General features: G+C 56.4%; 1 protein-coding gene across 1 annotated transcript in view; it reads right to left on the bottom strand.

The window, feature by feature from the left end:
* Positions 1 to 1,047: 1,047 nt before the first annotated feature.
* The window catches only part of TSPAN18 (tetraspanin 18), a 187,232-nt gene continuing 165,341 nt past the window's right edge, over positions 1,048 to 22,938 (bottom strand). Inside the window, exons 6-11 of the mRNA XM_067037055.1 lie at positions 20,456 to 20,650; positions 14,413 to 14,487; positions 13,381 to 13,479; positions 12,651 to 12,833; positions 4,364 to 4,447; positions 1,048 to 2,288 (exon numbers count right to left, since the gene is read on the bottom strand). Coding sequence (XP_066893156.1) covers positions 2,241 to 2,288; positions 4,364 to 4,447; positions 12,651 to 12,833; positions 13,381 to 13,479; positions 14,413 to 14,487; positions 20,456 to 20,650 — 684 coding nt within the window. The 3' untranslated portion in view covers positions 1,048 to 2,240. The remainder of the gene's footprint in view (positions 2,289 to 4,363; positions 4,448 to 12,650; positions 12,834 to 13,380; positions 13,480 to 14,412; positions 14,488 to 20,455; positions 20,651 to 22,938) is intronic.

Genomic DNA, 22,938 nt, shown 5'->3' with positions numbered 1-22,938 from the left:
GGGACCAGGTGGGGCCCTGACGCCTGGGGCACCCCTGAACCGAAGTCACACAGCTGCCGGATTTGACCCTAAGCCCTGCCTAGCCAGCCTGATTTTTTTTTTTTTTTGGCAACCACACGCCAGTCCTTTGCCTCTGCCAGGAAGTTGGAGCCAATCTGTGGGTGGTCTAGAGACCTGCGCTGGGGTACAAGCTGCACGGCCCCCTGGGTCCTGGGGTCGCCCAGTCGCTAGGGAGTTCATAACATCATTTATGGGGTTGCCAGGGCAGACTGATACAGGGACAATATGGAAAGATCCAGCCCACGACGGGCCAGGACTGGTGAGGACGGGAGGGTGAGTGCAAAGGCGGAAGGGGAGAAATGGGGGAGGGGTGAAACCGAATCTTTACAGCGGCACGGAGCTCTGGCTGCATCTCAGAAGGGGGCAGGTGGCAGAGCAGGGGAAATCGGGGCTCTAGGCCACTGCTCTGTCTCCCAGTGGCTGGCAAGCTGGAGGGGAGGCTGGAAGCTGGCACAGGGCCTCTGAGATAGAATGGGCTCTTCCCAGACCCTGAAGAGGGACAATGGAAAGAGGAGAGCAGGCACCATACTGTCCCCTCCTCACCCATCCCTCAACAAGCTTGAGTTGTTTGGCAGACGTCACTAATCAAGATGACACTGCCCTCCCCCACCGAGCCCAGAGCAAGCCTCAGATTCTCCGCACAGCCTCTGGCAGCCACTCCTGACTGATCGGGGTCGAGGCATCTTGCAATACAGTTGCTAACATTGGTCTAGAATTTGAGACCTGCATACGAGGGGCTGATTTGTGGGTGCTGTGTGGGTGTGAGTGAGTCTATGGGGAAACCGCTCCCTGCCAGATCCTGGAGGAAACACTCCGAAATGTGCTATGGACAGCGAAGCGACAGGAAAACCGTGTCAAAGCAGAAATGATGAGGTGCCCTGGGGTTCTTTAGCCTGGAAATAACGGGGCTCGGGGGGACAACGTGTGGCCTTAACGCTTCGGGAAGGAGAGAGAGCAAGTGGGATGCCATGGACAGAACCACAGAAAAACAGAAACCTCTTCCGTGTATTGAGCTGATGCTAAAGTCAGAGCAGTCCAAAGAGAAGCCTGTCTTGGGAGCTAGTAAGCTCCCCGTCCTTGGAGGTGTGCAAGAAGAAGGTGGAGAAGTCTTGGCAGACATCTGAGTGGCAGTTCTGAGTGAGGAGAGAACCAGGTGATCTTGGGGGTTCCTTCCAGCCCCGGGGGCCAGGGAGTTGGGGGAGGAAAGGTGGGCAGTGTAGAAAACGGGCTGTGGTGTGTGTGCATGTGTGTGTCCCTGGGACTTAGAGAAAAGTGTGGGGAGGTGGCAGGGAGAGCAGGGAGGGCAGAGTCCAGAATTTTCTTAGCTGTGGTGTCGGGAAGAGGCAATTCCTGACCAGCTTGCCCGCTCTCTTCTGGGGAAACCAGGATGCAGAGGCCAGGGAGGGGTGTAAGCGGTAGGTCTGCTGGGACCAACAGAGCCTTGGAAGGAGTGACAGGCAGCCCAGGGATGGCGGGGTTCTTGTTCAGAACCGTCACGCATGTGCTGTGTGACTGTGGGTGAGAAACTGCACCTCTCTGGGCTTTCCAGGTTATTTGCTCCAACAGATGGGGAAGCACGGACCCTACCGGCTGGGCCATCCTTGGATGCAGCATCTGCAGCCCACTCTTAGCCCCGGCCTGAGGCAGGGACAACTCCACCCTCGGAAGACCAGGGACTCCAAGTAGGTTCCAAGTCCTCAAGGACATGGTGACCAGGTCTCCTCGGGGCCCCTGGGCTTTGCCAACCTTTCTCCACAATTTTCTTTTGCCTCCTTCGTGCCTAAATCCTTATGACTTCCTTGGCACCAGATCCTGAAGCTGTGAGTTGAGGGCCCAGGTCCCGGGCTGCCAGATTTGGCTGCACCAAGGAGGGGGCCTGGCCCTGGTGTTGCTTTGGTCTCTAGTGCAGACTGCATCCTGGGTTCAGGTGCCCGGGCCCCTGCGGAGAAGCCCATGGCGCCCATTCCGGAGTCCAGACGGGCTACATCAGTCCATATTTTTGCCTTCATTTTTTTTTTTGTTAAAAAAATAGCTATCTTCCTCTGCCCCACTTCCTGGCCACTCATCACGGCCTCACCTCCTCCCCTGGGGCCAAGAGGGCAGGGGGGAGGGGGAGGGGAGAGCATTGGGTGCTGGGCCGTGGTGGGTGGGGTGAGTCTTCAATCTTCAGGCCATGCCCTCTACTGGATGCCCCGGAAGAGGCACATGGCAAAGATCATGGCAAAAAGCTGCAAAGAAAGTAGGAGTTTGCTTGTCAGGCTGGGCTCACAGCCCTCCAGGGGGCTGTCCCTCCCCAACGAGAAGGGGCTGTCTGCTCTGGGACAGGAAGGGGGCTCACGCGTCCCTCTTAGCGCGCTCCTGCTGCTGGGCTCCTGACACCGCCCCGGGGGCCAGCTCCTCTTACCAGGCACTGGTCCCCTTCATGCCGTGTAGTCATGAAAAGAAGGGGCCTTTGGACGTGGGTTCAAATCCAGCTCCCTCATTTGCCAGCAGCAAACTTGGGCCGATACTCAGTTCCCTTCTCTGGGCCTGAGTTTGTATCAAGAGCCTACCACGTGCCGGGCACGGTTCTAAGTGCTGTCTCAGAAACATTTTCACAGACCAGGAAGTGAGACACAGGGAGGTCAGGTAACCCACCTAAGGTCACACAGCTACAAATGGAGGATCCAGGATCGGAGTCTAGGTATTTTGACTCCAGAGACCATGTTCCTAGCCCCTGCACCCGCCTCCTTCCAACTCACAGGAAGGAGGTGAGATTGAAGTCTAAGGCAATGAACGATGCAGTGAGGCCTGGTATATAGTAGATGCTTAATTAGAGGTTTCCAGGATTGTTACTAATAGACAAGGAAGATGCAGCCGTTCTCCAAACTAGGAACACAATCACTGAACGCCTGTCTAAGGGCCCTGGGGTAGTGGGGTGTGCAGAGACCCTGACTCAGAGATGCCCATTTCTTCGGACTGGCTGATGCCCCTGTGCCAGAGCTCTTGCAAGTGGCGCAAGGCGCAGTGCCCAGACCACAGGCTCATGGCCGGACCTCCAGGAGGGTGGAGGAGGCAAAGCATATACGGTAAAGGTCCCCGAATCAGAGCTGGGTTCTGCCTGGCACAGAGGCCACAGCTGGGCTTGTGGGCTGGGTGTGAGGGCAGTAGGTCAGGAACACAGGCATTGCTTAGCGAGCCCCTGTTACACGCCAGGCACGTCGTCCCCAGCACCTGTAAGCCCCACCGTGCCCTAGGAGCAGGCTTTCAGCACCACGTTGCAGATAAGGAAACTGTGGCTCGGGCATCCTGTGCGTGGGGCGAGGCAGAGCTGGAAGGTGAACTCTAGAAGCCCACGTTCTTCCGGCAGGGGACCCACGCCTGCGTTTTCCCAGGGGGTCTGGCACTGATTTGTGTTTCTTGTTCACTGTTTCCTTCTAGGAGAGGACTTGTGCACCTAGAACAGCGTTGGCATGTACAGTAGGGGCTCAATCTTTGCTTGACGAATGAATGAATGAATGACCCCTCCCTCTCCCCATCCTCAGTAGTCTCCACAAAACTGCTCTAAGCAGGGCTGTAGGACACAGTAAGAAGCTAAGCAAGGCCACGTTTACGGTGCCAGGTGGGAGGGTGAAGGCTGAGGAGAGGGCGGCCTGATTTCATTTCCTGGCTGGCCAAAGACTGGCCGCCCCTTTCTTGAGATGGGCGGGCCTGGGCAAAAGCCCTCTGTCCAACCTCCCAGGGCAGAGGGTTTGAGATCTGGGAGAGGGCGGTAGAAGGAAGGGACGGGGGCAGCTCTGCCCTTTGGCCAAAGCGCCACCTAGTGGTGGCTCCAAGAGTCTGCGGCTGCCTTCCGTTTGAGGGGGGCTCAGGGCCCTTCTGTCTTCACCTCCGGGGCTCAGCGTGCGCATGTGAGGTTCACAAGGCCCCGCAGGCCCTGAACACCCCGCAGAGAATGGGTCTGATCTAGAAGCACAGGCTGCAGCCCCTCCCTGAACCCAGCTGCGTTGATCCTCTGGTCAGAGCTCACTCTGGACCGTGGGTAGGGGTGAGGGCGCTGACCGTCAGGGCCTGTCCATCCCCACTGCCCGCAGACTTGCTCAGACGTGTCCAGAGTCCCAGAGGACTCGCAGGCAGCAGACAGACACGGCTGGGCTTACCCGCCCATCGTCCCTGCAGTGGGGACCCGCTGGGTCCTGGGTTAAGGACCTGGAGACGGAGGCAGGCTGGGGGTGCAGAGGCCATGGGGGATCTGCCTGAGACCCTGTGTAGGTGTCTGTCTTGCTTCTGAGGAGCCACAGCAGCAGGGGGGGCCTTTACTTACCTCGATGGCCAGCACCCCTATGGCGAGGGCTCCGGCCAGGTAGACGTAAGTTTCGAAGGCGCTGAGGATCACCGTGTAACAGCCCTGGGAGGGAAGGACCAGAGGTAAAGCCACAGCCGGGAAGGAGGGACAGAGGTCAAGGGCCAGCCTCAGGACTGTGGGGTGAAGCCTGGGGACTGGCATGTGGCCCCAAAGCTCAGGCAGCAGCAGGCCTACCCTGTCACACCGCTGCTGGGACAGTTGGGTGGGGAGAAGCGGGGGAGGCAGGAGGCCCATAAGCTCAGCCGCTCAGCAGCAATGCACCAAAGACCCTCCTGACCCTCCAGCCCCGAAGGCGGGGCGGAAAACCGCCAGCCTGACTGCTGCCAAATCAGCCACAGGCCCTTTCTTCCTTTTTGATTGGAATATTGGGAAATTTCCAATAAATATCTGGGCTCCTTGCTTCTCTCATAAAATCAGAAGATCCAGCGAGGTAAGCCATCGTTTCTACGTGGCAGTATCTCCTGGGGAACCACAGTCACCACCACCCCCTATTGTCCCACACCCACCCTCTCTACTCCTTCCCATTCCCAGCCTGGCAGCTGGATTTTGGTTTGCAGCCTCTGCCCTAAGGAAACACAGCCCACTCTTCAAGACCCAGCACACATCTCACCTCCTCTAGGCAGCCTTCCAGGACCAGCCCAGCTCTCACAGGGCACCTTCTAAATGGATTGAATTCCTGTGCTATTACTGCTTTCTCAAGCAGTCCTCAGGATGTACAGACTGAGATAGAGATGGACCCAGTAAGACGGAAAGAGAAAGAGAGGGATGGCATGCGAGCAAGGCCAGGAGCGGCCAGCACGTGACCTCAGCCCCATCCGACCCTGGCTGCCTCACGTCTTGGTCACCTTCATGTCCGTGCTCCTCCCCCGGCACCGTGCTGACCAGAGACTGATGCATGGGAGCTGCCTTGAATGAAATGTAGTTTTTAAAGGGGGAGAATTTTCTTTCTTTTATGAGAACCTTCATATTCTTTGGGCCCAGCCAGAGGACCTGCAAGGGGAAGAGCCCCGGGGTGGGGGTGGGGATCGTGCCTGGTCCCTGTTGGGTGACTCTGGCTGTTTCTGAGCTCTGCTGAGATTCTTGGGTGTTCACGCCCATTGTCAATCACCCAGAAGCACCGCCTCATTGGCCGGAAGTGGAAATGACGCCCCGTGAGGCTGCGCCCAGGCAGGCGGGCAGCAGGACGTGATCTGGGCAGAGTGGCCAGGTGGATGGCATGAGACCCTCCTGCTGGAGGCTGATGGGGGCTGGGCAGGCAAGGCTCCCACAGGCCCCCCTTTGAGCACTCAGCAGCAAATAGGATGTCCCCAGATGAACAGACCCCTCCAGCACGATGACCTGGATCCACCGTGCTCTTGGGGCTGATGGTGTGTCAGGATCACCTGGGAGGCGGTTAACAATGCAGATGCCAAGGCCTCACCCCCAAGACTCTGGATCAGGGGGTCTGGTGTGGAGCCCAGGAACCTACGTCGTGAGCAGATGCCCCAGGTGATTTCCAATGCCTTTGCCACGGCCGGGGTTTGAGATACCACAGTCCCGGCAAGGACAAGGAAAGAAGGTCTTAGCTGAACTCGGGCCTTGTCTCAGCAGTGCCACTGGGAGCCCAGCTAAGGGCTGTGTGATCGGAGCCCTAAGGGCGCCCTCCCACAGGCCAGCTGGTCCGGAACCCAGAGTGGCTGGAGGCAACTTCAGAGCTGGCAGGGAAGCCCCGTCCGCCTGGCCAGGCCAGGGCCATCCTGGATCCGCCTGCAGACCCGTGTCAGGGCACAACTCAAACTGCCAACCCTCTCGGTCCGTTTAACTCTATTTTATTTTATTTTATTTTATCTTTTCTGCGGTACGCAGGCCTCTCACTGCTGTGGCCTCTCCCATTGCGGAGCACAGGCTCTGGACGCGCAGGCTCAGCGGCCATGGCTCACGGGCTCAGCCGCTCTGCGGCACGTGGGATCCTCCCGGACCGGGGCACGAACCCGCGTCCCCTGCATCGGCAGGCGGACTCTCGACCACTGTGCCACCAGGGAAGCCCCTGTTTAACTCTTTTTAAAGCATCAGAACCCCAACACGTAGAGCAATGGCAGGAGAAAGCTGGCCTGCTCTGGAGGGAAGGGAAGGGAGACAGGGAGGAGCCTGGGGGGGGGCGCTTCTGGCCTCCCGTCATCCCCTCTGGCTGCCACCTGCCTCCCGGGGCCGAGGACAGCACCCACTGCTCCACACCGCCCCTCTACCCCGACACTGGCTTTGTCACGCAGTTTGGGGGCCTTCCAGACAAGAGGCGCCAATAACCCGGGAGAAGTGGTGGTTACACCAGCCACTTGCTTACTGGGCGAACGGACACGCATACCTCGTTTTATTGCATTTCATGGATATCGTGGGGTTTTTAGAAATTGAAGGCTTGTGGCAACCCTGCATTAAGCACGTCTGTTGGTTCCATTTTTCCAACAGCATTTGCTCACTTCGTGTCACATTTTGGTAATTCTCGCAGTATTTCAAACTTTTTCATTATTATTAGATGTGTTACAGGAGTCTGTGCTCAGTGATCTTTGACGTTACTTCTACCTCTCGCGGATGGCTCAGATGATGGTTAGCATTTTTTTTTTTTTAGCAATAAAGCATTTTAAAATTACGGTATGGGGAGGGAGGGAGACGCAAGAGGGAAGAGATATGGGAACATATGTATACGTGTAACTGATTCACTTCGTTGTAAAGCAGAAACTAACACACCATTGTAAAGCAATTATACTCCAATAAAGATGTTAAAAAGAATACGGTATGCACGCTGTCTTTTTAGACATAAGGCGCACTTAATAGAGTGTAGTGTAAACATAACTTTTATAGGCACTGGGAAACCAAAAAATTCGTGTCCCTCTCTTTATCACGGTGGTCTGAAATGGAACCCGCAGTATCTCTGAGGTGGGCCTGTACTTAACTTTTTCTTTCTTTTTTTTTTTTTTTTTTTGGTGGTACGCGGGCCTCTCACCGCCGTGGCCTCTCCCGTTGCGGAGCGCAGGCTCCGGACACGCAGGCTCAGAGGCCACGGCTCACGGGCCCAGCCGCTCCGCGGCACGTGGGATCTTCCCGGACCGGGGCACGAACCCGCGTCCCCTGCATCAGCAGGTGGACTCCCAACCACTGCGCCACCAGGGAAGCCCTGTACTTACTTTTTCTAGGCCTCACTTGCCCCATCCAGAAACTGGGGCTATGTCGTCTAACTACTTCATAGGATTGTGTGAGGATAAAATGAGATGCTCCAGACAAAGCACGTCGAACAGGGTCGGCAGGGAGCCAAGCCCTCGGTCCCGTTAGGAGGACGTTCTCTCTCTCTGTGCCCCTGGGTGGTGGGAAATGCCTGAGTGCAGAGTTGGGTGTGTGGGTTTACCCTCTATGGCCCTGGGGATCCGTGCACGAGACACACACGCACACGCACACACGCACACGCACACACACACACCCCTATACTAAGGGGACAGGAGGAGCAGTAAATCCCTTCCTGAACTTGAAGTTGATTTTATGTGTCTCACCCGGGCCGGTGGGTGGGAGTTGTCCCCAGAGGGAAGATGTCCCTGCACCCCTCATCTGCTGTGGATGAGGTACCTGGGGCCTTAACGGCTCATCTGCCCTCTGTTGGGCTGTGGCACCAAAGACCCTTTGGGGGCTTCCCTGGTGGCGCAGTGGTTGAGAATCCGCCTGCCGATGCAGGAGACACGGGTTCGTGCCCTGGTCCGGGAAGATCCCACATGCCGCGGAGCGGCTGGGCCCGTGAGCCGTGGCCGCTGAGCCTGTGCGTCCGGAGCCTGTGCTCCGCAACGGGAGAGGCCACAACAGTGAGAGGCCCGCACACCACAAAAAAAAAAAAAAAAAAAAAAAAAAAAAAAAAAAGACCCTTTGGGTCCCTGGGCTGAGTCGAGCAGACCAGTTGGCTGATGGAGGCCCTGGTACTGAGACGCCCTCGGGGGGAGCAGTGAGGGCAGGGGGTGACCGGGAGATGCCGCCACCACTTAGTGAGTGTCCGCCCTGGCCAGAACTCTGCTGTGGCCTCATGTGCTTGATATGACTTAGTCCCCACTCCAGCCCCTCGGGGAAGAGGAAAGGAGGGAGGGAGCAGCTGACTACTTGCTCAAGGTCACACCCAAGGAGGCAGGGAAGCGTATTTACACTGAGGGAAGTCCAAGCTCCCAGGAGCGGCATCAGGAAGCCTCGGTTCTCGCTCACCCAGGCGGGGTCCCTGGCTCGGGGCCCTGAGCTGTGCCTACAGCCCAGGGTATCACCTCTTCCTTACCTTCAGGATGGATGCCCACCCCTTATCCTGACCCTGCCCAGAGAGACACCGCAGGGGACCGTCTCTCCCCAGGCTGCCACCACAGACTGCGAGTCCCCTAGCTGTGCCGCCGTCGCCAGCACCCATCCTCCGTCTCTGCAGAGAGAGAACATCCCCCCACCCCTGGCTCCCGACCAGTCGCCCCCCGCAACCTAATCTGACAGACGGCAGCTCGGCCAGAGGTGCCAGCACAAAGGCCACCCACATTTATACGTCCAGCATGGACCTTCCCCCGAGCCCTCTAAGTCCAACTGTCCACTGGCTACCACTGCTTGGAGGTCCCAAAGGCGCCTCACACTCGGCTTGCCTCAGACCAGATCTGAGATCTTCCCCCAAACCAGGACCTATGGGGTCACCAGCGTCACTGCCTCATCCGGCCTTCCCCAGAGTCGGCAGACCACCATTTTGCCTCCTGCTTCATTTCTCAGATCCATACACCTCTCTGCGTCTCCACTGCCACCATCCTGGTCCAACCCATCATTGTTTCTCACTGGGAACCGGCGTAAAAATCCATCCTGTTCACTCAGGTCCATCTCTAACCCCTGGCCACTGAGCAGCCAGAGTGCCAACATGGCCACAGCCCCACGTAGAACTCGACATGGGCTTTTTTGCTTTTCTAGCATCTTTGCCTTGGGCCCATCAGCACTGCATGGTCTGGCCCTGCTGATACCCTCTCTTTGAGCTAGTCTTGCCTTATTCACTGTGCTCCAGCCATGCTGGCCTTCTCTTGGTCCCTGGAACACACCATGCTCCCTCCTACCCCAGGGCCTTTGAACAGGCTGCTCTCGCTCTCTGGCTGGAGTGCTTTTCTCTCGTCAGGAGGATGAGAGTGTAGTACTTTATGTCTAGGAGAGACACAGCAGCACCCATAGTCACAACCCACCGGGAAGCGGGTGGGGAGCACTGAGGATAATGCAGAGAAACAGCGATGCTGTGGGGAGAGAACACTTAAGACCGCCCTGACAAGTGGGAAAAATGGATGCTTTCCTCTTGGTGGTCACCATACTGGCCTGGAGCCAAGGTCTAGCAAGATCACCATCTCCTGGTACACTCCCTGATATTTTTTTTCCAGCAGGGGAATACATTCTTGACTTGCCTGGGTGACTATCTTGACCCAGGGAAGGCTGAAGAATGAGCAGGAGAAACTGCCATGGTGGGTTCAACTCATACCAATGAAGGAGCCCGGTTATTCTTCATGGATCACCTTTGGGGATTTCCTTACTTCTCTTCATTGGCACTCAGTGATAAACAGGGCTGGTGGACTAACTCAACACCCATAGATGAGTGCACTCTGCCTTAGCTCCTGACAGCCACAGGACTGAGTCCTGGCCAGTGAGACCGAAGCAGAAGTCTGATGGGGGTTTCTGGGAAAGAAGCTGGTGCCACCTTCTTCCTGTCTTCAACATGGGTGGGATGTCTGGAGCCATGGCAGCCATTTTGCCACCGTGAAGTACTAAGCACAGAGAAAGGCCACAAGGATCACAGAGACTAGGCCTTGATTGACATGATGGAGCCACCGATAAATAAGAGAAGCCACTGTCTTCCAGAATTCTTGCCATTTGCTTCAACCCTTTTAGTTTAGATTTTCAGTTACTTGGAATCAAACATGTTGTTCACTGACTCAAAACTGTGATGAGGATGTGAGGCAAATTCAGAAATGCATCCTGGGCTTCAGGGAAGTGGGCTTTGGAGAAAAATCAAATAGAAATAGTCCCTCAGCAGAGGCTTTTAAAAGGGAAGAATGCTCAGGAGGGATGCTAGTGTCTCAGAAAAGGAATCCCAGAAGTCAATCTCTGGTAATCCTCATGAGAAACAGGGGAAGAGTCATCGTAAAGAACTAATGTAGCCGCACAGGGACCTCTCTGATTAACTTCAGTTTCAAAGCCACACCCAGGAGATGGAAGGAGGCATCATAATGGTGGATGAATCCAGAAATGGGAAGCATGTCAGGATGAAGCCCTAAAAGAACAGGGCCCATGGGAAGCCTCCCTGAACAATTCCCAAGTGGCCTTGGGATAGAAGCTTGGCTGTGGGCGGCAGGCAGTCCTAATGGTAGAAGTTTGTTTGTCTTTATCAACTCCCACGCTGTGCTGGCTGCTCTGCTCCATGGAGTTGTGTGTCCCAGGCGCCTTGATGCTCTGACATTCTAGGGGGCCACCCTCCTCTGCAAGGTTTGAGATGGCTGTCACCATGGCTGTCACCAAGATGGCTGTCACCACCAGCCAGGGGTTGGGGGGGGAGAAGGAGGGGCAGGCCCAGTGCTTCCTCTTAAGGACATAACTCCATTGCACAAACCACCTCTGCTCACCTCCCTTCAGCTAGAACCGGGTCATATGGCTTAGCTGCAAGGGAGGCTGGAAAGGGGGGTTTTACCTCGTGGTCATGGGGTCTCTAAACCTCCTCTTTCCAAGGAGGAAGCATGATCCGAGCATGGGGGCAGCCAGCAGTCTCTGCCACTGTGTCGGGAATCTGAGGTCCGGAGGGTGTGTCTTGGCCAAGGTGACACAGCTGCTAACAGCCCAGGTCTGCCTGACATCACAGCCTGAAACACCCCCCCCCCACACTCCCTGCAGCCTCTCCTCACAGCTGAGACCTAACTCCTGGGGCGCTGCCCCTGCCCCCAGCTCATAGCAGCCTGATTCCAGGACCTTTGTTTCTTTATTTAGGTCTCTTTCCCCCGATGCAGGGAGGCAGGACCATAAGGGGTAGAGGAATGTGGCTTTGGGGCCTGAGGAGACCTTGGACATGACATGAGCAGGTGCAGGGGATGAGGGTGCTGAGTTCATGAGGCAAAGCTGAGGCTGGAAAGAGTCTCATCAGACAGTCAGGGTCAGGCCGCAGCCCAACTCCCACCCCCCCACCCCCCGGGACTCTAAGAGGCCTGACTTGAGCCTTGCCCCCATCCCACCCCTGTCCCTTCTAGCCCATCATCTAGTTTTATTTTCTTTATAGTAAAATTATTATTTCGTGTGAAATTATGACTTGCTATGTGTTGGCCGCTTGCTTATCGTTTGCTTCCTCTAACCAGACTGTAAGCCCCGCAGGACAGGGGTCTTGTCTGCTGTCTCCTGCCGTGTCCCCTGCACCTGGCACTCTGCCACGAGAGCCTCATCAAAGGCCGAATCAAGTGACTGCTCTGCCTAGCCTGGTCTCTCACACACCCCTGAGGTGTATGGGGACTTGTCAGTGGGAAGGGGATCAAGGTCAAGGGCACTGTCTGCTTCACAGAGGAGGCACAGCAGGGGCCCTTGCAGCCCCCAGAGGTGGCACACACAGGAAGGGAAAGGGCTTCTTCTGAGACTGTGATGAAGTCCTTGGGTTGTAAAAGAAGCCAAGAAGTCTAGGAGCTTCCCAGACCCTGGAGACTAAGGCCAGGGAAACCTTGCTCCCGTGGGATCCGGAAGTGCTCCCACATGGCAAAGGTGAGCTTCCCTCCAAATAAAATGCACAGCTGAGGAGGGGCCCCCCCACTGTGTAATTCTGTTTCTGGCTCCTGACACCTGCCTTACCAGAAGCTCAGGGAGTGTTCTACCTGGAACACTGGAAAACTCCTAGTCACCCCTGAACCCCAGCCAAAAGGCCCACTCCTCAATCAGTGTCTGATTGATTATTGATGTCTGTGCAGACACGTGAACAAGGCGGGCTCTGGACGTCAGACACTGGCTGCAGCGGGCATCAGGGCTCTGAATGCTCACAGCCATTGATGGACTGTCTGACATTCTCATCCTTTCCCCCTTTAGGGTGGATCTCAGGAGCATGCATGGAGCCTTCCTCAGCCCCCGTTCAGGAGTCAAATATCACAGCCAACATTTCCATGGGATTCCCCGAGTGCCTTCAGACCTTCAGGGCCCACACTGTCACCCGCCCAGCTCTGGCCACCCAAGCCCCCATGGACAGGCTTCCCCTGCCTGGGGGAGCAGGGCCTGGTACCTGCTTGTTCAGGAACAGGTCCCTTCCCAGGAGGCACTCCTCCCTGCTCAGCAGGACCCCGTCCCGGCTCTGGGGTTCTCTCCGGCAGCAGGCCTCCGGCACCTCGTCACTGTCCAAAGTCAGGAGTCGGAAAACTGATGCAAACTTAAAGTCTTCGGGCCCGTTGACCCCGCAGCAACCAAACTAGGAGGAGAGCAGAGAGATGGGGGGGAGGGGAGCTGGACCCAGGCATGAAGGCGCAGAGACACACAGCCACTTCAAAGGCCGCTGTGAAGCAGCAGGCTGGAGCGGAGTCAAGACCCAGGTGTGGGTTGGCTGCACCTGCGCCTCCTGTGCAACCGTGGGAAAGTGACTCAGCTTCTCTGAGCCTCCAGCGTCCTCATCCGTAACGTGCGGGTGGTGGTAACCATTCCTACCTCACCAGCACTTAGCACTCAATAAACAGTTGCTATGATTCCTATCATCGATGACCGTTACAATTGCTTGAGGACTCAAGACAGGGAGAGCAAACAGGCTTCCTCCTGAGTCTGGACTGTGATAGATGGGCAATGGCTGCCAGCATGCTGTGCGAATGAGGGTTCTGAGGCCCGGTCTGGGCTGGGTGGATCAGTGCCTGACTGATTACTGATGTCTCTGCAGACACATGGAAAAGGCGGGCTCTGGAGGCCAGACACTGGCTGCACTGGGCATCAGGGCTCTGAATGCTCACAGCATCCCTGGGGCCACTCACCGTGATCATGACAGAGTTCCAGGTGGCAGAGAAGACGTCTGTGTCGTTGTTGCCCTGGTAGTGCTTGGTGAGCTCCTTGGTGAAGAATTCGCGGGTGAGCTGGAGGCAAAGGGAGGGGGCAGGCTGAGATGGACAGCAGCTTGATACAGCTCCCCTCCCTGGCCTCTCCAGTGATCTGCTCCGGGGGAGGGAGGGGGAAGGCCTCAGGGTCCCGGTGCCAGGGATCCTCCTCCTAAGCAGCTAACTTGGGGCAGGCCCTCACCTCCAACCCCAGGACCTGTGGCCCCCCTGCATCGCTAGATCCCCGACATGAAAACGCAGTCTACCCACACGGGCCTCGGCAAGCCTGAGGCCAGGGCCACTTGGGAACCTCCACCGTCCCTGCAGCTCCCCTCCGAGGGAGGGCTGGTCCACGGTGGGGCGTTCTCCCCTCATGCCACGGCCACTCCCCGCCCTGAGCTGTTCCTTAGACAGAGCCAAGTGGATGCACTGCGTCCCGGGCCCTGAAGAAGCCACCGTGTGGGAGGTGTGACCCTGCTCCCTGCTGCAGGGAAGGGCGGGGACCCGGGTGGTTGGAGCCTCTGTGATAAGATGGTCTATGGGGGCAAGTTGCCCACATTTCCTACTTGCCAGGGCCTCATCCAAGAGGGCTCTGTCCTGTTCTCCTGCATGGCACGCATTCTGTGCTGGGGGGACAGCCTCTTTGACTATCCTCAGACTGTCAGATGCCTACTTCTGGGCCACAGCTGGGCAAGGTGTGGAATGGAAGGTTCTAGAACCAGGTGTGGGGTTGCACCAGATGCTTGGGAAGAGCAGAGACCCTTAAGGGCCCTCTGACTCTGACCTTCTGGAAAAGCCCTTGCAGGGAGAGGCTCACTGGGGTCTCTCTTTGGGCTGGGGGGCCTTGCTGGGCCGGTGGGTTGTGAATTGGGCTGGCACTACTGGATGAGAGGGCGCTGACCCTGTGAGACCCTCTGGGGAGGGAGGGGCTGGCCATGGATGGGGCCGGAGCACACAGGGCCCAGTACGTACGTTTTCCCTGAAGATGAAGGCCAAGATGGCCGCCGAGAGCTCCGCCAAGAAGATGATGAGGATGAACAAGAAAAACTGCAGAGAGAAGGGGGCAGGCTCGTGAGCCCCGAGGGCGGGCGGGAAGGGGACAGGTGACCGCTTGCCGAGGCACCCTTCCCTCTGTCACACAACTGACACAACGCACTGATTCTGAAAGACTGAGGAACTTAACTGCCATAAGCCAGACACTTTTCATAATAAACACACCAGCAATCCATCTTTGGAGCCGATAGGGCTGTCCCTCTCCTGGATCCTGTCTCTTCCGGTTAGAAGGTTTCGGTCACTTTATCGTCATCCCAGGAAGACCCCAGTCATATACCCTTCCTGACTTTTCAGCGCTAACAGCAGCTGCCTCATAGAGGTCCCGAGGTTTCTCCAAAGTCCTTGGTCTGAGGACTGCTTTCGGGGAGAGCTTAGGACGGAGAGTGAGGTGATCCGTCCAGGATGCAGACATGAAACATCTCCTAGACCTGCCAAAGGCTTTGTTTTGGTTTTTTTCAATGTCCAAACCCAAGGAGAGCCCCTGGCTTAAACAGATCAGCCAGCACAAGGCGTGCATTGTTCGCTCCTTAGCCACAGGGGCGGGGGGCGGGGGGGAGGTCTCGCCAGGTTCAAGCCCATGGTCTCTGGTCTCATCGAGGCTTGCTTGGCATCAGAACCTGACACCTGTCCCACGGTCTCTTTCCTGTTTAGCCCCCATTTCCACAGGGGAAGAAGCAAGCCAGAGAAGGAGAATAACTTTCCTTTCCAAAGGTGTGCAGCTCAAAAATTGGAGACCAAATCCTGTCCTCTTAATCCAGCTCCTTTCAGAGCACCACGCTACCCCTTGTCTCTCTCTCTCTGCCGAAGAGCACAGTTCAGGGCTGGCCTGGCAGTGGCTCTTCTGAATCCTGGGGCGCTGGTTCCAGCAGGTCAGGGGCAGCCTTGCTGTAGTCAGCTGTGTGGGGTGACCTTGGGCTGAGGTTGGGAGGTAGAGCTCCCTAACCAGAAAGGAGAAAGACAGAGGGACACCTGTGTCCCAGGCAGGCTGCCCCTGGCCACGATGTCCATCCCATCCCCCTCCACTTCCACGAGCTCGTCCTCGGGCTGAGAGGTATGCTCCCCACCTCTGCAGCCTCTCAGCCCTGTGACAGTGATGGAGGGCCCTGGTAGGGCCCCTGGCACCTCCATTTGGCTGGTGACAGAGGGTCATCCGGTTCTCTCTCACGTGGCCTCCGCGGAGCCCCGGCCCGCCCTCTGCCCTCTCGGTGGAGTTGCTGGCAGTCCTCAGGCTGGCAAAGCGCGGCCTCAGAAATGGTTTCCACCCCAGCAACGTGACTGAGCTGTCTCTGCCTATCGACCCCGGCTCAGACAGTTATAAACCACGGATGAGACAGAACTCGTGAACTCCACGTACCCATCACTCTGGGAGCCTGCGTGCGCTTTCCAGGGGACTCAGCACCGTGTCAGCGAGACGACGCAGGTGAAGCGCTGTGCGCGACGCCCGCACGATGTGAGCATGGCTCAGACGGCCGCTCAGAACCAAGAGCAAGCGTCGCCTTCCTAAAGACAAGGGCTGGCACGGGCGATCGCCGGGAAAATAACAGTAACTACGATCTGTGGGGTGCTTAACACCTAAGCTCTGTGGCTCTTACGTGGGTGATTTCACTGAACCCTCTGGGCAGCCTGGAGTAGCAGCTGCTGTGATCAACAACACGTCTGCTTTACTGGTGGGGAAACTGGAACCCTGAGAGGGTAGAACTTGACCTAGCTGGCCCAGATGGGATAAACACAGGAACTCTGACTACAGAACACAGCCTCCTAACACCGTGTTATCCTGGAACCCAGAAGAGCCTCCAAGTCTTAAGACTTTCAGATGGCCTGCAGGGTCTCCTGTGGATCGACACCAATCCTTTTGCTTTCACATTTATCAAATGCTTATACGTGCCAGGAACGGAGTTAAGCAAGATGCATATTTTCTTACTGAACCCTGATCACAACGCTATGGCTGGGAAGGAGGTATGATTATCCTCATTTTACATATGAGGAACCTGAAGTTCAGAGAGGTTAAGTAACTGACCTCAGGTCACACAGCCAGGAAGTGGCAGAGCAGGGATTAGAAGAAGGTTTTTCTGACTCCAAAGCCCATGTTCTTACCCACACCTCTGAGACCACCTCCTCTCTGTTCCTTCATTCTAGGGCTGTTTATTGAGCACTTACGCTGTGCCAGGTACTGTGCCAGGTACTCGTAAACAAATACACATAAGGCAGAGGTGGTCCCCACCCTCATGGAGTATCCATTGAGCCAAGGTTCATGATTCATGAAATGAAATTCATGAGATGAAAAACATAAGATTCATGAGATGAAATTAAAGAATGAACCTGGTAACTGATGGATCGGGAAAGCAGGCCTCCCCAGAGGAAGGGGGTCTGCAGATCTCCTGGCCATTGCTCCTGCCTGGAGCAGGTCTCCCCAAGCATGGGGACTGAGGGGTGACATGAGTGTGTGAGTTTAAGTCACCTGAAGGAAAGTGCAGGGCTTGGGGGCCAACATCAGTAACAATTTCACTTCCGGAACTTCTCCGGCATGAAATAATTTCCTCCTGCTTGACAAGCTTACTACTGGTTATTTGGAGGGGTTCGTCGGGGACCTGGCCACAGGGCTGATGCTTCCTGGGGCTCCCCCTAACCAGGGTCTTTCCCAGGGTTTGTTTGCCTTGAGTTAATCTGACTTCACCCCATTTGCCTAAGGACACATTTGCCAGTAATTCCTGAACATCAACTTTATCACACTTTGCTTAGGCTCAGAAAATTAATCAAGGGGTAAACACTGCTATTTTGCCTACTTGTGAGCATTTCCAGACTTTTCTAACCCATCTGCCTACAGCATGTCAGCTTTTCGTTCTCATTTCTAATAATATTTACCAAATTTACATACTTCATGAACAATTCAGCTCATTTATCACTTTTAAATTACACTCATCTCTTTTTGCTGTTCTCTTTTCCAATTTAGCAGGTCTTGGTTACAAAATATTTTTTAAATGTGAATCTTTCAAAAAATGGGATAAAAACATTCCTCGAACTAGTTATAGGTAAGCAACTAGGAAAAAGGGGATGGCATACAGTCTCACCAATAGGCTGAAATTGTTCCATGGTACGTGAAAATACTGTAAAACTAATCAACAGGAGTGTTTGGAAAATGTGTTTTTAGAAGAGTTGATCGTTAGCTGACATTAGACTCATTGTGCCCAGGGCTAAGGGTCACTGGGACCCTTTGGGGTTTAGCCTCACAGCGAGGCAGAGGGGTGCCCAGCTAACGCCTATCCCCAGGCCTCCTCCCTCTGCAAGCCTTTAAGCCACAGTTCCAGAGGTGACTAAAGTCACTCTCTCTTGGCTTCTCTCAAGATAAGTCTTCCCTCCTTCCCTGAAGGGCAAGGAGGCGGCTCAGGCCTCTTAAAAGGCTGCAGTGGCCGGGAGGGGTGAGACCTGGGGCCTCTCTTGAGCTGGAACCACCACACAGCTGAGTCCAGGTTGGAAGAGAAAGCAGTTCTTCCTATTTTTCATGAACCTTTCTGAAAACCTTCCAGAAGCTGTGGCGGCCCTAGAAACACGCTAGCATGTGTGCCACACACACATACAACACATAGGTACAGGCACACACGTGGAGGCCCGGACATACTTTGCACATAATTTTGGGTGAGTTTTGGACCCCTTGAGTCCATTCCAGGTTAGGAGCCTCTGGATCAGCCCTGGTCTGAGAGACAGCAGACCTGAGTCTAAGACTCCCCTGGCTTTGACCTGCACTGTGACCTCAGGGCTGTGTGTGTTAGGGCTCTGAGAGAGAGGGGGGAGGGGAGGGGAAGGGGAGATAGGGGTTAGGTTTAGCATCAGGCACAGAAACCAAGAGATCGAGAGAAAGGCAGAGATAGAGAGACAGGAAGACAGAGGCAGAGAAAGAGCGAGAAAAGAAAGGGAGAGGGCTTCCCTGGTGGCGCAGCGGTTGAGAGTCCGCCTGCCGATGCGGGGGACGCGGGTTCGGGCCCCGGTCCGGGAAGATCCCACATGCCGCGGAGTGGCTGGGCCCGTGAGCCGTGGCCGCTGCGCCTGCGCGTCCGGAGCCTGTGCTCCGCGACGGGAGAGGCCACGACAGTGGGAGGCGGGAGGCAGAAGATGGGATGGGAAGGGGTGACTTTAAGGTTCGGCGGGCACACCGGCCACAGCCGGGACTTAACTCTCTCTCAGGGGACTTGGAGCAAACCTCCTCCTGCCCCGGGGTCTCAGCCTTCTGCCCTAAGCACTGGGGAGAGCGATGTCTTGTCCAGCCGGCAGGCTCTGAGGGAGCCACTTAGCTGGAGAGGGCTTGTGAGGCCTCCAGCCTCTGCTCCTGGCCCAGAGCCCCAGCCCCGCTTCCTGTCTTGGCTTCGGGGATGAGCCCATTAACGCTGGATGAGTCCTGGGGGCTGAGATGCAGGGCGGGCAGAGGAGGGATGTAGGAAGGGAGCTCTGCTGTGTCCCCGGACCCAAACTCGGCTCCTCTCAAGGTCCCCAGCTCCCCAAGCCCAGACTTTGCGCTGCGCCGTCGGACACTGTACAGAGCTGTCCACCAGGGGGCGCGCTCGGGTTTCTTTGTTTCTCTCCAGAAGGAACGTTTGCAGTGCTTCTACCCCGCCGCCCAAGGCCAGAGGGACCAGGGCGCCCGTGTCACACACATCACAGCTGATTTCACTTTCCCTCTGTGACACGGATGCGGAGTGTACAGTCTGTTCTAATCTGGGGAGGAGGCATTTGTGCCAGATCTCTGCCTCCCAAAGCCACTGGTGCCGGCTCATGGGCAGGAGTGGACAGACGCCTTGCAAGCCCACGTCACTGACCAGCCCACGTCCCCCTATCACTTAACCCCCCCCACCCACACAGCTGCTCACCCATGAGGAGGGTCTGCAAGCTGGCCCTTCCACGCGCACACTTCTAAGCTGGGCCGTTTTTAACCTACCCTCCGGCGGGACTGCGCTCTACCCGGTTTTCCTAGCCCCGGGCACAGGACCTCATAGAGAGGAAGCGCCATCACCAAGGCCAGGGAAGTAAGCAGAGGCCCAAAGGGCCACAGCCCATGTGGACACAGAAGACCAGAGAAACAGGACATCCACTGCTTGTCTTGTTCGGCTGCAACCTATAGCTGAGCCGGTTCGCCCCTCACTTGACGAGAAGACACTAAAGCTCAGAGAGGTTAAGAAACTAGACCAGGGCTTCCCTGGTGGCGCAGTGGTTGCGAGTCCACCTGCCGATGCAGGGGACGCGGGTTCGTGCCCCGGTCCGGGAGGATCCCACATGCCGCGGAGCGGCTGGGCCCGTGAGCCATGGCCGCTGAGCCTGCGCGTCCGGAGCCTGTGCTCCGTGGTGGGAGAGGCCACAACAGTGAGAGGCCCGCGTACCGCAAAAAAAAAAAAAAAAAAAAAAAGACCGGAGTCACATCATTAGTTACGATACAGAGCAGAGCTCACACACAAGCCCAGGCCTGCCCAGCTCATCCTCGTGGGCTCGCCTGCCTCTCACCGGCCTGTCCACCGGGGAGGGGACGGCCACTTGGCCCCTGATGCATCTATAGCACCTAGTGAACTATGTGACCTGTAATACCGGGTCAAGGACTGTTTATTTAATGAATAAAGGCCCTTCAGAGGTCATATCATTTCCATTCTAGAAGTGGAAATGTGAAAGTGGAATGATTTCTCTGATAGCTATCTTAGCTCTTTTACCACAGAGTTATATATTCAAGGTCTCATAAGCAAGTAGAAAGCATCACGAGTCGACGTTCTCAGCCAACCCTGCCTTGGAGAAGCCTGGCTATTCAGACCTGGAGGCCAAGGCCACTGTCCACCTGGGAGCAGCTCACCCACACGGCAGGCACGGGTCCAAGCTCGGACGGCCTACTTGGCTCAGACCTCAGTGTGAGTCCCCCGTAGTGTGGACACAGGGCCCCCAACGCCCAGCCCGGGGCACCCATGGGTGGGGTGGAGGATGGGGTACTCACCAACAGCAGTAGACACTTGTTCTCCCGGACGGCCCCGCAGCAGCCCAGGAAGCCGAGCAGAAAAAGCAGGCCCCCCATGGCCAAGAGGATGTAGGCGCCCGTGATGAGCAGGGGGTTGGCGGCCACGATCTCCCGGAAGCCGGTGGGGTCCACCATGACCCAGATGCCGACGCCCAGCAGGCAGGCCCCACCCAGCTGCTCCCCGGGGCCAGTCAGGAGAGGGGAGAAGAAACGGGCAGACACGGAGGTTAGACACTCCACACACACACACACACACACACACCATTTCCCTGAGCGAGGCCCTGGGGCGGAGGTGCTGAGTGCCCGCTGGACTGGGCAGAAACTCCATTTGCTGCTCGAGTCAGTGTCCCGGCAGCATTTTCCTCTGCTCTGAATTTCCCTACTTACCCTGACCTGCGGTGTGTCACGCAACCTCCAGATCCAGTCTCTGACCCACGCCCCACCTCGGGCTTCTGAGAACCATGTCCTGTAGAGTTTATCCACCACTTTTGTATTCTCCTTAAATGTTAGAGCTGCTGGGTAATGAGGTCATTCAGTCCAACCTTCTGATTCCACACTGGGCCCCAGAGGGGACCAACGAACTTACTGAAGGTCACACAGCAAGTTCACGGCAGAGCCAGGGCTGAACCCCAGGCCTCCCTGACTCCAGCCCCAAGGACCCTCGCCAAATCCATGAACATGCTCTGACACCTATGCTGGGAAAACAGACAAAAGCCATCCTCTTTGTCCTCAACAGGAGCTCTCAGTTGGGTTGGGGTCACCACTCTCACATCACATTCTGTTTATGTCTTCATCTCCATGGCCCTCGTCTCCATGCCTTACTTATCTTTGGAGAGAGGCAGCTTAGTCCAGAGAAAGGGCTGTGCCACTTGTTAGCTGTGTGACCTTGGGTAAGTGGCTTAACCTCTCTGAACCTTGGCTTCCCCATGGTTAAAAGAAGATACTTTTCCCACCTCCCAAGGTGGCCCCGAATAAGAAGAAAGGACCGGATGGACGTGAAGGTGCTTAGCAGGGTTCAATAAACATCCATTCCATTGGTCTTGGGCACAGACCAGTACTGGAAACAGACCTGTTGCAGGAGAAACCCTTTGGCAACATCAGATTTTAAAGGCTGGGAAGTGTTTGAAATCCCCGTGTCGTGGGAGGACCTGAGGACTGACAGAAAACTGCTGAGCTTTGGCTTGGCTGAGGGGTCTGTAAGCTGGGGGAAGAGCTGGATGGTTTGGGGCAAGAGGCGATATTTTCAGCTGCGGTGGTGGGAGGGGGGAGGCAGAGAGGCCTGAGGGACCCAGGGACAGCCAACGACAGAATCTACATTTTTGCCGTCTGCTGTGCAACGCCTTTCTCCTTGGTCTCCCCACAAACCTCCAGGGAAACCTCCTCATAGCTGTTGGAGGTTTGGGGGGGGTTAATAATCGTGTGCTGAGTTCTGCTTCAAGGGCGGGGCTCAGGCATGAACTGGGCGGCCCAGGATGACTCGGCCCCATGTCACCTAGGGACACTGGGGCTGCCCAGGGCCACCCGGCTTGGAAGTTGGGTCTAGAATTCAAGTCTGTGGGGCTCCCTGCTCTTCAGGATTAGGGGCAGGGGAGGGAATCCAGGAGAGTTGCTGAAATGTACAAAAAATAGATGGTGACAGACAGACCCACAGTCAGTCTTGACCAGAAGAGGCCTCTCTTTCCTAGTGACCCTGCCCTGGGGGACATTAGTAGATGTTTACTCATCGAGGTCTTGGCTGCACTAGGGTCAAAGGTTGAGGTGGGGTCACGCGATGAGCGTGGCTCTGCTCCTGGGAGAGGCCATGGGTCTGAGCAGAGCAGGTGGGCTGTGCTACAGGGCGCTGGGCTGGCCACTTGGGCCCCCAGGGCCTCTGTCCTTTCACACACAGAATCCATAGGTTGGATGGGGGTGGAGCTGACACATTCCAGGCACTTCCTAAACTAATCTTGCTTCATTTGCAAACAAAAACCTGTTGAGGGAGGAGGTTAAAGGATGAAGATACTGAGGTTCAGAGGGGTGAAATGTGTTTCAGATCACACAGCTGGAGAGATGCAGAGCTGGGCTTTGAACCCAGGTCTCTTGGTCCCAGAGAGGTTTCAGATTTCATCAGGCGGCTCCGTCCTCTCCGCCCATCCAGCTCCAATGTCCATAACTGCTCTGGGGGGTCAGGGCTGGGCGGGGCTCCCTGCTGCCCTCTGATGGCCCCCATCCTCCTTCCCCTCCCCCCAACCCCCTACCATGGGTCAGATTTCAAGATAGTAGCCAGGACTAAGGCCCCTATCTTTTCTTTTTTTTTTTTTTCTGTAGTACGCGGGCCTCTCACCGTTGTGGTCTCTCCCGTTGCAGAGCACAGGCTCTGGACGCGCAGGCTCAGCGCCCACGGTTCACAGGCCCAGCCGCTCCGCGGCACGTGGGATCTTCCCGGACCGGGGCACGAACCCGTGTCCCCTGCATCGGCAGGC

This window comes from Kogia breviceps, chromosome 7 (genome assembly GCF_026419965.1).
Source record: "Kogia breviceps isolate mKogBre1 chromosome 7, mKogBre1 haplotype 1, whole genome shotgun sequence".
NCBI lineage: Eukaryota > Metazoa > Chordata > Mammalia > Artiodactyla > Physeteridae > Kogia > Kogia breviceps.
The sequence above is the reverse complement of the archived record's forward strand: the minus strand, read 5'-3'. Positions and strand labels throughout refer to the sequence as shown.